The sequence below is a fragment of the Rana temporaria genome, chromosome 3 (assembly GCF_905171775.1).
Source record: "Rana temporaria chromosome 3, aRanTem1.1, whole genome shotgun sequence".
Taxonomy (NCBI): domain Eukaryota; kingdom Metazoa; phylum Chordata; class Amphibia; order Anura; family Ranidae; genus Rana; species Rana temporaria.
Genome location: NC_053491.1, coordinates 278,895,720 through 278,907,885, shown reverse-complemented (window position 1 = coordinate 278,907,885; position 12,166 = coordinate 278,895,720). Strand labels below are relative to the sequence as shown.

At 44.9% G+C, this 12,166-nt stretch overlaps 1 protein-coding gene across 2 annotated transcripts in view; it reads left to right on the top strand.

Moving 5' to 3' along the window:
- RUFY1 (RUN and FYVE domain containing 1) overlaps nucleotides 1-12,166 on the top strand; it is a 229,922-nt gene that overhangs the window by 121,680 nt on the left and 96,076 nt on the right. For both annotated transcript variants that reach the window (XM_040344683.1, XM_040344684.1), the window contains exon 10: nucleotides 10,368-10,469. In XM_040344683.1, coding sequence (XP_040200617.1) covers nucleotides 10,368-10,469 — 102 coding nt within the window. The remainder of the gene's footprint in view (nucleotides 1-10,367; nucleotides 10,470-12,166) is intronic.

Sequence of the window (12,166 nt, the reverse complement as noted above, 5' to 3'; positions counted from 1 at the left end):
CTAACTGGGAGCCTAAGATCGCAAAAAGAGAGGCAAAAAATTTTGATTGGCCTGTATTTGGTGCGTAATAGGAAACAAAAGAGAAGAGGTGGCCATCTATGTACCCCTCCTACCCTCGCTATCTCTAAATTCAGTTTTTAGGGAGAATCTACAGTTTTTGGAGAAAAGAATAGCAACACCTCTAGTTTTATCTTCTGCACTAGAAAGAAAGAAATACTGGGTATTGGGCATGAATGAATTTGGGTCTGTACCGGATCGGAAAATGCGTTTCCTGAAGAAAAAGTACATCTATGTTACTGGATTTCATAGAATCAAGAACCTTCCTATGTTCTAACAGGGGAATTCAGCCCCCGAGCATTGTGGGTCACCACCCTCAAAGGGGAAGCCTGCAAGATTTCATTTGACATGGAGCAGAACCTATACCAAATCCATCGCCACTTACCTGAGAATAGTACGATGACCTGGGCCCAGGAACGAAGCCAAGGGAAGGAGAAAGTCCCCCAAACGAGAGTCCTCTATGTGGAGTCCAACGGATGTCTGAAAAAAAGAAAAGAGTGAGAAAGAAAAAAAGGAGAATGAAAATAGAAATACTTAGGTCTTCAAGAGACCTGAGCGAACAGCAGGGAAAAAAGAACCTGCTGTTAGCAGAAATACAAAACCAACCCACACCTACTAGTGGGGGTTGAGACCTAGCCCAGGGACAAGAAAAAACCCGATCCATGGGATAGGTGAGGGCACTGCGGAGCTACAGTGGCTTCAGGCCACCTGAAAAAGAAAAACACTAAAATTTATGCTGAAATTATTGGGGGAGCACTGTGTGATCCCAGACGTACTTTTCCAAGTATTCTCAGATCGCTCCCCTTCCCTTAGGAGGGGGTCCGGGACCTCGGAGAACATGGAACAAAACAAATACACTGAAAAGATAAAGATGATCCTCAATGACAAATTATCAAGACATCCTAACATAGCCTCAATGTGCGGAGAGCCAAACTAACACTGGAAAGAAAAAAAAAAAAACTGAAAATTTAAGGAAAAGACAAACACACTCAAAAAGGTAGAAGTTTGGCGGCAATTCGCCCTGAGGTACTCGAGTCAGGCGATGATCCCAAACAAAAAGAAGGTGAGATCCAAGCAGGGGCAAAAAAATATTAAGGGGGTCTAGCATCCTTAGCGCGTTTGGACTTGGGCTTATTCCATGCATTCGTGAGAGGGCTCATGGGGGGAGGACATTTCGATGCACTAGAACCAGAATCGACGAAGTCCATCATTGCTTCTTGAGAAATAAGACGCAGGTCGAGCAGGAGACGTTCGCCTTCCTGGAGTCTGCGGAAGGAGTGAGTCTTGCCTTTGAAGTCAAACTCTAGAGCAAATGGAAAGGCCCATCTGTATTTAATTTTGCGTTGGGATAATACCGTTAAAAGAGGCTTCAGGGATCTTCTTTTTTGAATTTTTAAAGGTGATAAGTCTGCAAAGACCTGTATGGCATGCCCACGACAAGTTAAGGGAGATTGGGTACGGCTCAGCTTGATCACTTCTTCCCTAACCGTGAAGAAGTAGGGTTTCACCACTATATCTCTGGGCAAAAAACGTCTTTCCTTGGAGGGCCCAAAGACCTGTGCGCCCAGTCAATCTCCAGTTTATGTGGGGGATGTTTGGGATTAGCTGCCGGAGAAAATCCTGAACAGGAATAGTGTCCGTAATTGATTCTGGCAACCACCTGATACGGAAGTTCTCTCTTCTAGACCTATTTTCAAGGTCATCGACTCTAGACAATGCTATGTCTAACTGGTCCTGAAGGACTTGGATATGGTTAGAGTTCTGGTTAGTTGTGGAAACCGTCATATCTAGTTTATTTTTAATAGCTTCCATTCGTGACCCCAGCATCTGAAAGTCCTTTCTAATATCCCCAGTTATCTTTGACGCAGTTTGAGAGAGACCTCTGTCTAATGGTGCCGTCAGATGGGATAGGAGATCAGGGACACTGAGGATGGCTGCATGTGCAGCTTTAGGCAAATCAGGCTGATCCATCACAGGAACTACACTAGACCTCAGAGGAGAGTTCATAAGATCATCAAGCGTTTGATCAATGGGGGACTCTGTGGAGGCCAGGGAATGAGACAAAGCTGATGGATTACTTACAGATTTCTTCGGGGTAAAGATTAGAGTGGCTGGAACCAGGGGTTGTCTTACCCTCGGTGTATCCTCTAAGCCTGGGGTATGCAGCTCGAGTGCGCCCACCATTTTGGAGTCGGCACGCTCCCCTTCTCGGCAGAATTGCGGCCCTGGAAAAGTGAGTAGGAATAACTCTTCAAAATTCTTCAAATATATTATTAGAAAAAAGGTCAGGTCCGAGCATGTAGGCCTGTTAGAAGATAATTTAGAGTTGGTGACTGAGGACAAAGAGAAGGCAATGTATTAACCATTTGCCGACCTTATAACTTGTATAGCGGCATGGTGGCACTGCAGCGCCGGATTACGTACCTAGTATGTGATCTGACACTTCTGGGTTTAGGGTGCGCATGCGTGCCACCGCCGAACCTCTCCCATGATTATACACGGCGGGAGCTAATCTGTGGGTACCGCAGATTCGATGTCAGCCGGCACCCACCGATCATCCAGCACAGAGGTAGAACGGCGGTCTGCCTATGTAAACAAGGCAGATTGCTGTTCTGTCAGTAGGAAAGGCCTGGATCCTGTGTTTCTGCAAAGCAGGGACATGGATCCATGCCTTCTTCTGGTAATGGCACTCCCCACAGTACAATAAAACAATGGTCAGGCACACAGTTAACCCTTTGATCGCCCCTGATGTTTAGCCCTTTCACAGCCAGAGTCATTAGTACAGTGACGGTGCATATTTTTAGCACATATTTTTAGTGCCACTTGTCCCCAAAAAGTGTCAGTCTCCAACTGTCCATCGCAATATCGCAGTCCTGCTATAAATCGCCACTATTATTAAAGAAAAAAATATATGCCATAGTTTGTAGATGCTTTAACTTTTGTGCAAACCAATCAGCAGAATACATAAAGAATATTTTTTTTTTTTTTTTTTTTTTTGGATATGTTTTATAGCAGAAAGTAAAAAATATATATTGTTTTTTTCAAAAGTCTCTGATCAAATGCCACCAAAAGAAAGCTCTATTTTGTGAGGGGAATTTTTTTTTGTACCACACAGCCAGTACTTGCCAGATATTCCTGCAGCTGCTTTAGGCCCCTTTCACATTGAGGAGTTTTTCAGGCGGTAAAGCGCTAAAAATAGCGCTGCTATCCCGCCTGAAAAACTCCTGCCCAGCTACCTCAATGTGAAAGCCGAAGGGCTTTCACACTGAGGCGATGCGCTGGCGGGAGACAAAAAAATCTCCTGTCAGCAGCATCTTTGGAGCGGTGAGAGGAGCGGCATGTATACCGCTCCTTCACCGCTCCTTCCCATTGAAAACAATGGGAACCGCGGCAATACCGCCCGCAATGCGCCTCTATAGAGGCGCATTGCGGGCGATATTAACTCTTTATCGGCCGCTAGCGGGGGTTAATACCGCACCGCTAGCGGCTGATACCCGCGGCAATTCCGGCGGTATAGCGCCACTATTTTTAGCGGCGTTATACCGCCACCGCAGCTCCCGCCCCAGTCTGAAAGGGGCCTTAATGTTGCTGTAGGCCTCTTGGCTGCTTCCCTGGCCAGTTTTCTTCTCGTCTTTTCATCACTTTTAACGACTTCAGCCCTGGAAGATTTGGCTGCTCAATGACTGGGCCATTTTTTGCGATACAGCGCGGCAGTGCTTTAACTGACAATTGCGCGGTTGTGCGACGTTGTACCCAAACAAAATTGACGTCCTTTTTTTCTCACAAATAGAGCTTTCCTTTGGTGGTGGTTGATCATCTCTGCGGCTTTTATTTTTTGTGCTATAAGCAAGAAAATAGCAACTATTTTGAAAAAAACACAATATTTTGTACTTTTTGCTGTAATAAATATCCCCAATTTGTATTCAAAAAAGCAAAAGTGATGGATTCAAATGGCATACTCCAAACTTGATAGGTAGGTCGCAGGAATATCCAAGTTCATCAATACCATAAAGACATCAGGACAAGATGGATTATATTGTGCGATCATCAACATGATATTAACTCAATGTAAGGACAAAAGCAACAATAGTGAAGCCCGTAGAGGTAAAACACACTATTTATTGTAGTCTACTGACAGGTAAAAAGGACATCATGACATATTAAACTCTGCGGCTCTCAACATGCTTGCATTGCCCAGCCTGACGTGTTTCATCCTATGTGGATATCATCAGAGGCACGATATGTATTCTTATACATATTTTTGGTAATAAAAATCGCAGTAAGCGTAGATTGATTGGTTTGCGCAAAAGTTATAGCGTCTACAAAATAGGGGATATATTTAGGGCATTTTTATTATTTTTTTTTTACTAGTAAAGGTGGCAATCTTTTTATCAGTACAAAGACACTGCAGATACATCGGACACTTTTGACAAATTTTTGGGACCATTGGCATTTATACAGCGATTAGTGCTATAAAAATGCACTGATTACTGTGTAAATGTCACTGGCAGGGAAGGGGTTAACACTTGGGGGCGATCAAGGGGTTAACTGTGTTCCCTTTTGTGTGTTCTAACTGTAGGGGGATGGGACTCACTATAGAAGATGACAGATCGTGGTTCCCAGCTTATAGGAACAGATCTTCATCTCCTCTCAGAACAGGAAAGTGTGTGTTTACACACACACGTCCCTGTTCTACCTCTTGTGCCCGCGATTGCTCATGGCCAGCGATCATCGTGACTGCTGGTCTTGAGCATCGGCACCCCCTGCAGTGCAGCAGGCTTGCGTGCCTGTTATTCCCGCTTAAACCGACGTACAGCTACAACGGTTCGTGGGATCGTGCCGACCTGCCGCAGAATAATGACGGTGGCAGGTTGGCAAGTGGTTAAAGGGATGTTCTTGGTAATGTCCCTGTTGTGCCATAATTTCTCCACTTGATGACTATCTTTACTGGGTTCCATGGTATATCTTATGCCTTGAAAATTCTTTCGTACCCTTCTCCTGACTGATACCTTTTAACTAATGAGATCCCTCTGATGCTTTGGAAGCTCTCTGCGAACCATGGCTTTTGCTTTAGGGTGCGACTAAGAAAATGTCAGGAAAGACCTACTAGAACAACTGGACTTTATTTGGGGTTACTCAGAGGCACTTTAAGTGATGGTAGGTGTGTACTGACGAACCACCCCCCCCCCCCCAACTCCCCTAAAAGATTTCAGTTTGTTTTTGAATTGAGTTGTACCAATTATAGGTCACATTAAATGTGAAAAAAGTTCTGAAATCATTTATCTTTTGTCTAATTTTTGTACACCACAGAAACCTGACATTTTAACAGGGGGTGTGCAGACTTTTTATATCCACTGTATTTGACTTTAAATAAAACAACAGCTGCCCCTTAAAGTGAAAAACATCACCTCAAAACCAAAAAGACATATAAAAGGTATGGCGCTACTTTTAACTATTAGGCCCCTTTCACACTGGGGCGGGAGGCGCTGTGGCGGTATAGCGCCGCTAAAAATAGCGGCGCTATACCGTCGGAATTGCCCCGGGATTTGGCCGCTAGCAGGGCGGTATTAACCCCCGCTAGCGACCGATAAAGGGTTAATACTGCCCGCAATGCACCTCTGCAGAGGCGCATTGCAGGCGGTATTACTGCGGTTTCCCAGTGTTTTAAATGGTATACATACCGCTCCTCTCACCGCTCCAAAGATGCTGCTTGCAGGAGATTTTTTTCTCTCCCGCCAGCGCATCGCCTCAGTGTGAAAGCCCTCTGGCTTTCACATTGAGAAGGCTAAGCAGGAGTTTTTCAGGCGGTATAGCGGCGCTATTTTTAGCGCTGTACCGCCTGAAAAACTCCTCAGTGTGAAAGGGGCCTAAGTGAAACGGTCCGCAAATTATCAAAAAAAATACAAATAAATTGTGTGAGAGTAATAAAGTCCTTCAAAGCTCTTCAAATCACTGTGCTTCAAATAAAGATGTGACTCGTAAATTCATCCAGAAGTGCTCCACCACAGTGAGGGTAAAAATTCACACTCGCCTACGAAAGATGGCCATATGATGCCTCAATTTCTTTTCATATAAATCCAATGGTGTTTCCTCTCATCACTTTCAAGAGCAGTAATGGATACAGCATATACAAATGATCCTCAAGAGGTCTTTTCACTTGGTGGACAATGAGCCAATTCTAAAAAGAGTAATGGGTGATATAGTGTAGTATTTTTTACATTCACTAAAATTGTTTACATATATTACACTTACATTTTGTGGTGCTTAAGGTAAGCACCAACACAGACCACCTCTCTAAGCAATGTTTAGCAGAGCTGAACAAAAAAAAAAAACAGTTTTTCTTTTTACACTGTCTCAAGTACAGTACAGACCTTTTCCTGGCAGTCCCTGCTATCATCTTGCTATATCTAGCCTGATTGCTATTTTTCTGAGGCTGTTACAGCATCTAGCCAAATTCTGTGAAGTGTAAGGGAAGAATTTAACTTCAAAGGAAGAAAGAGTTTTCTTGCCCTGTTTGTCATTCAAAACTGCCTTTCCTTAGAGGCTACATGGCAATATACGTGTAGGTTGTCCCCTCCTCCATAACTACCCAATAGGATGCCTCTCCGATAAATCTTTGCTCTGGGCTACCAGCCATGTTTTTTTTTGCCCTCCTCTGTAGGACCATATGTTTGGTTCCCCTACCTGAAGCCAATTTTCCTACGATCAAGATCGGCCGCACGATATGGTGTCGCGTCCCTCCCATAAGTCTTGACTGTTAAGCAGGGTATGGAGTGTATTGCAGAGTAAGCGCTGAAGAGCTGGAAGCATGTCTGCCATTGATAAGACAAGCGCGCACAGGCCTGTTTTCTTAACAGTTTGCAGGTGGCCATTATCTGCATTAAAGTCCGGTGTGTGTCTATGGGGTATCCGGCTGAAAAGATCGTAGGTGGTGGTAAGATAAAGTTCGCCTTCATGGCAGCAGTGTTTGTTGGTTTGGTTTTCCGCCTCACTGATGTCCTATGCTTGGTGGCTGGTTCCCTGTGTATTCCAGCCGCCAATCTCTCTCACTGCCGGGTTCAGTTAGCACTCTGCGCATGCGCCGTTTCCTGAATGAAAGCGAGGCCTGGTTCACGCATGCGCACGAGTGTCTCGGGCCTGGCACTGCCGTGACATCATGCAGCACTACAATTTAAAGCATGGGGAAGCCTGCAAGCCTTGGGAATGATCGTGAGCATAGCGGCGACTTCTCTGAGCATTTGCAGAGCCTTTCCCAGGTAGGTACTAGTGCTGAGGGGTCTTTTGCTTGTCTTCCTTACTGGTATCTAATATGTGCTTCCACCTGCAGTGGCTATCTGAATAAGGTTATGGATCCTTCACTGCCTCCTGGTGGCCAGCCCTATCGCAGCAGGTAAGATTTTGGGAAGCAGTTTTTTTTTCCTTATTCTGCCTGCTGGGTTGGGAGGAGAGTGGAGCGTAGGGCTCTATTGTGACTCTGTGCCTTTCTTTTCCTTCTCTATCCTTTTCTCTCCTAAGCCCTTCTAGGTCTTATCAACGGCAGAAGGAGCGGGTCTTCCAAATCACACCACCGGCAAACATCTTCTGGCTCTTGACACCATGATTCTTCTTCTAAGTCCGGACATCGCAGTAGAGACTCTCCTCAACCCCCCCTCTTCTCACAGTAAAGGGCAGGAGAGGTTACGTTGGAGGTGCAGGGCTCTGATGCCTGCCAGCAAATCTCTCTGTGACCGCTGTTTCTCTAAAGTGGCTAATAAGAGGGAAGGTGCAGACCAACACCTAGAAACATTGGTCAAGCGGGTCGTGAAGGAGTCGCTACAGGAAAGAGATGCTAAAAAGCCTCATGATTTCCCTCCAGATCCACTGATTCCTCTGTCAGGACAGGTACAAATGCCTGAGACATTGGAATCTTCTCAACCTAGCCACCCTTCAGCTCCTCCCTCGTGGGAGCGGTTCAGAAGCAGATGATCCTGGGATGGGCTTTGATTATACCTTAGGCCCTGCTCTAGTGAAAGCTGTCAACCACTTCAATACCGGGCTTTTATACCCACCTCAATACCAGGCCTATTCTGGCACTTCTCTCCTACATGTACAAATCATCATTCTTTTGCTAGAAAATTACGCAGAACCCCCAAACATTATATATGTTTTTTAGCAGACACCCTAGGGAATAAAACGACGGTCATTGCAACGTTTTAGCTTGCACGGTATTTGCGCAATAATTTTTCAAACGCCTTTTCTTGGGGAAAAAAATGGTTTCATGCATTAAAAAATAACAAAACAGAAAAGTTAGCCCAATTTTTTTGTAAAATATGAAAGATTATGTTACACCGAGTAAATAGATACACTTTGAAAATGTTTACAGGTTACCAGTTTAGATTTACAGAGGAGATCTAGTGCGAGAATTGTTGCTGGCACTCTAACGCACACGGTGATACCTCACATATGTGTTTTGAACGGCGTTTACATATGTGGGCGGGACTTATGTGTGTGTTCGCTTCTGCGCGCGAGCTATCGGGGACAGGGGCGTTTTATTTTTTTATTTTACTTATTAATTTGTTTACACTTTTTAAAAAAAAAAATGTTTTATCACTTTTATTCCTATTACAAGAAATGTAGACATCCCTTGTAATAGGAAATGTGTGTGACCGGTCCTCTTTATGGAGAGATGCGGGGTCAATGAGACCCCGCATCTCTCCTCCAGGCTGGAAAGCATGAGATTGTTCGCTTATGCAAGCTCTTTATTGGATCAAGGCGCAGCCATTACTGTTTCACAATGGGATTCCCCCAGTAAGAGTCGGCGCATCCTTCTCACTCCACCCATGAGTGTCTCTCCTTTGGTGGCTTCAAGGGAAAAATCTTCGCAAATGTCACTCAATCTGTCCCATCACATGGGTTACAATAACCTCAGATACCAGCAATCGGGGCTGGGGCGCTCATTGCCTATTGGAAACGGCCCAGAGCAGGTGGAGTTTACCTTCTCAAGGAATTGTATCAAATATACTGGAACTGCGGGCTGCCTTCCAGGTGCTCATATATTTCCACCATCTAATAGTGAACTCCTCCGTGATGCTCAGGTTGGACAATACAACCGCAGTTGCTTACATAAGGAAGCAAGGTGGAACTCGCAGCTGGACCCTACTCTCAAGACCGTCTTTCTGGTAGCAGCAAAAGAACCCTTCCTGACCTTTTTTTCCCCCAGAGAGAGCAGTATTAATTCCCATGCTGGTCTCAAAACCTAAAGTTAGATCTATTTTCCATGAAAATCAAGAAATTGTACTGCCCACCTTTTGGGGACATCAGAGGGTCAAGATATCTATCCTCTTGATGTGGGTTACACGTTAAGTCAATATTTGGAAGTTACGGAATCTTTTAGGCCTCGTACACACGACCGAACATGTCTGCTGAAACTGGTCCGCGGACCAGTTTCCGCGGACATGTCCGACCGTGTGTAGGGCCTACTGGGCCGGATTCCTGGGCTAGCGGACAGGTTTCCAGCGGACAAAAGTTTCTTAGCATGCTAAGAAACTTGTCCGCTGGAACCATGTCCGTCGGACATGTCCGATGGTCAGTATGACTCATCGGACATGTCCGCTGGTTATGACGTATAACCAGCGGCCCGAAATCCCGCGCATGCGTCGAATTAATTTGACGCATGCGTGGAAGCATTGAACTTCCGCGTCAGAGAACGTCGGTGTCGTATACGTCACCGCGTTCTCTGTCCGCAGGGATTTTGGTCTGACGGTGTGTACACACATCAGACCAAAACCTCCCAGCAGACATGTCCGTTGAAAACGGTCCACGGACTGTTTTCATCAGACATGTCTGGCCGTGTGTACAAGGCCTAAGACAAACAGACTTTCTTTTCATTCTCCTACATCAGGGGTCTCCAAACTTTTCAAACAAAGGGCCAGTTTATTGTTCTTCAGCCTTTAGGAGGGTCGGATTGTGGTCAGCGGGGGCAGAAAAAGCCCCGGGCTCAGCATTGGTGAGAATAAATATGGCCTCATAGTTTGCGATCAGTAGAATAAAGAGTAGTACCCCTATTAGTAGGAGTAATTGTATCTCATCATTGGTATTAGTGGAAGAAAAAGTGCCCCCTTGTTGTAGTCAGTGGGAAGAATAGTGCCTCGTATAAGTGGGAGGAATAAAGCCACTGATTTTCTGTTTTCAGTATGCTGTTTTAATGCAAATATTGATGTGACACATTGGGGTGGGGGAATGGGTTTAGTGTTGATGCCTTTTCCCCAGTCTTTTCACTAGTTGATATTGAATACCAAATATTATAGATAACTGACGTGTTTTTATAACAGCTCATTGCAGCAAAAGATCGTATTGTATCGCTTCAGAGTGAACATAACCAGTTATTAGAAGAGAGCCTACTTATTAAGGAAAAAAGTGAACGAAGTGTTGAGGTAAGAAAATGGCAGGGCCTTAAAATTATATATACTGAATGAATATTTTGTTAAAACAAATGTTTTAATTCATTAACTCACTTTGATTTTTGTGTAGCATTTTATTATATAAATTAAAATTTTCTCCAGCCAGTGAATGTTTACATACTTTCTGCCCATAAACAACAGAGGAAGCAACTGTGAACAACTGAATGTTTTCTAAAACAGGAAGGAGGATTGCAGTGGATCTTGTAAAGGTGGAGGGTTTCAAAGTGCCACTGACCACCAATTATTGTGAGATTGTTTTTAACCTCCTAGCAATTGTTCACAGTAAACATATTGCGAGCCGGTGGCAGGTGCAGGCACAGCAACGTACATCGTACAAAAGTGAGTACACCCCTAAGTGAAAATGTCCAAATTGGGAAAATTTGCCATTTTCCCTTCTGGGTTACATGTGACTCATTAGTCAAGGTCTCAGGTGTGAATGGGATGCATGCGTGTTCAATTTGGTGTTATTGCTTTCACTCATCTTGGTCAATGGAAGTTCAACATGGCATCTCATGGCAAAGAACTCGCTAAAGGAAAAAAAAAAAGAATTGTTGCTCTAAATAAAGATGGCCTAGGATAGAAGAAGATTGCCAAGACCCTGAAACTGAGCTGCAGCACGATGGCCAAGACCATACAGCAGTCTAACAGGACAGGTTCCACTCAGAACAGGCCTCACCATGGTCAACCAAAGATTTTGAGTGCACATGCTCAGCGTCATATGCAGAGGTTGTCTTTGGGAAATAGATGTATTAGTGCTGCCAGCATTGCTGCAGAGGTTGAAAGGGTGGGGGGGCCAGCCTGTCAGTACTTGGACCATACGCTGCACACTGCTTTAAATTGGTCTGCATGACTGTTGTCCCAGAAGGAAGCCTCTTCTGAAGATGATGCACAAGAAAGCCCACAGAGGACACGGACAGTACACGCACCACGTAGCTTTAGGTGCACACTGCAGAGGACACAGACAGTACACCACGTGAAAGTACTTGCAGCAATATACCCTGCCTGTAGTATTAATATGAGAAGATCTCTGCTTCTAGGAGTAAATATGAGAAACACCAGCTTTACGTTAGGCGCACAATGTGCAGAGGACACAGACAGTACACACACCACATAGCTTTAGGTGTACACTGCAGAGGACACAGACAGTACACCACGTGAACAGTTTGCTGTAGACAAGCAGACTAAGGACATGGATTACTGAAACCATATCCTGTGGTCGGATGAGACCAAGATAAACTTATTTGGTTCAGATGGTGTCAAGCGTTTGTGGCACAAGAAAGCCAGCAAACAATTCACTGAAGACCAGCAGACTAAGGACATGGATTACTGAAACCTTGTCCTATGGTTTGATGAGACCAAGATAAATGTTCAGATGGTGTCAAGCATGTGTGGCGGAAACCAGGTGAGGAGTAAAAAGAAAAGTGTGTCTTGCCACCAGTCAAGTATGGTGGTGGGAGTTTCATGGTCTGGTGCTGCATGAGTGGTGCTGACACTGGGGTGCTATGGTTCATTGGGGGAACCATGAATGCCATCATGTACTGTGACATACTGAAGCTGAGCATGATCCCCCCCCCTCCCTTTGGAAACTGACCCCAAACACACCTCCAAGACGGCCACTGCCTTGCTAAAGAAGCCAGAGGGTAAAGGTGATGGACTGGCCAAGCATGTCC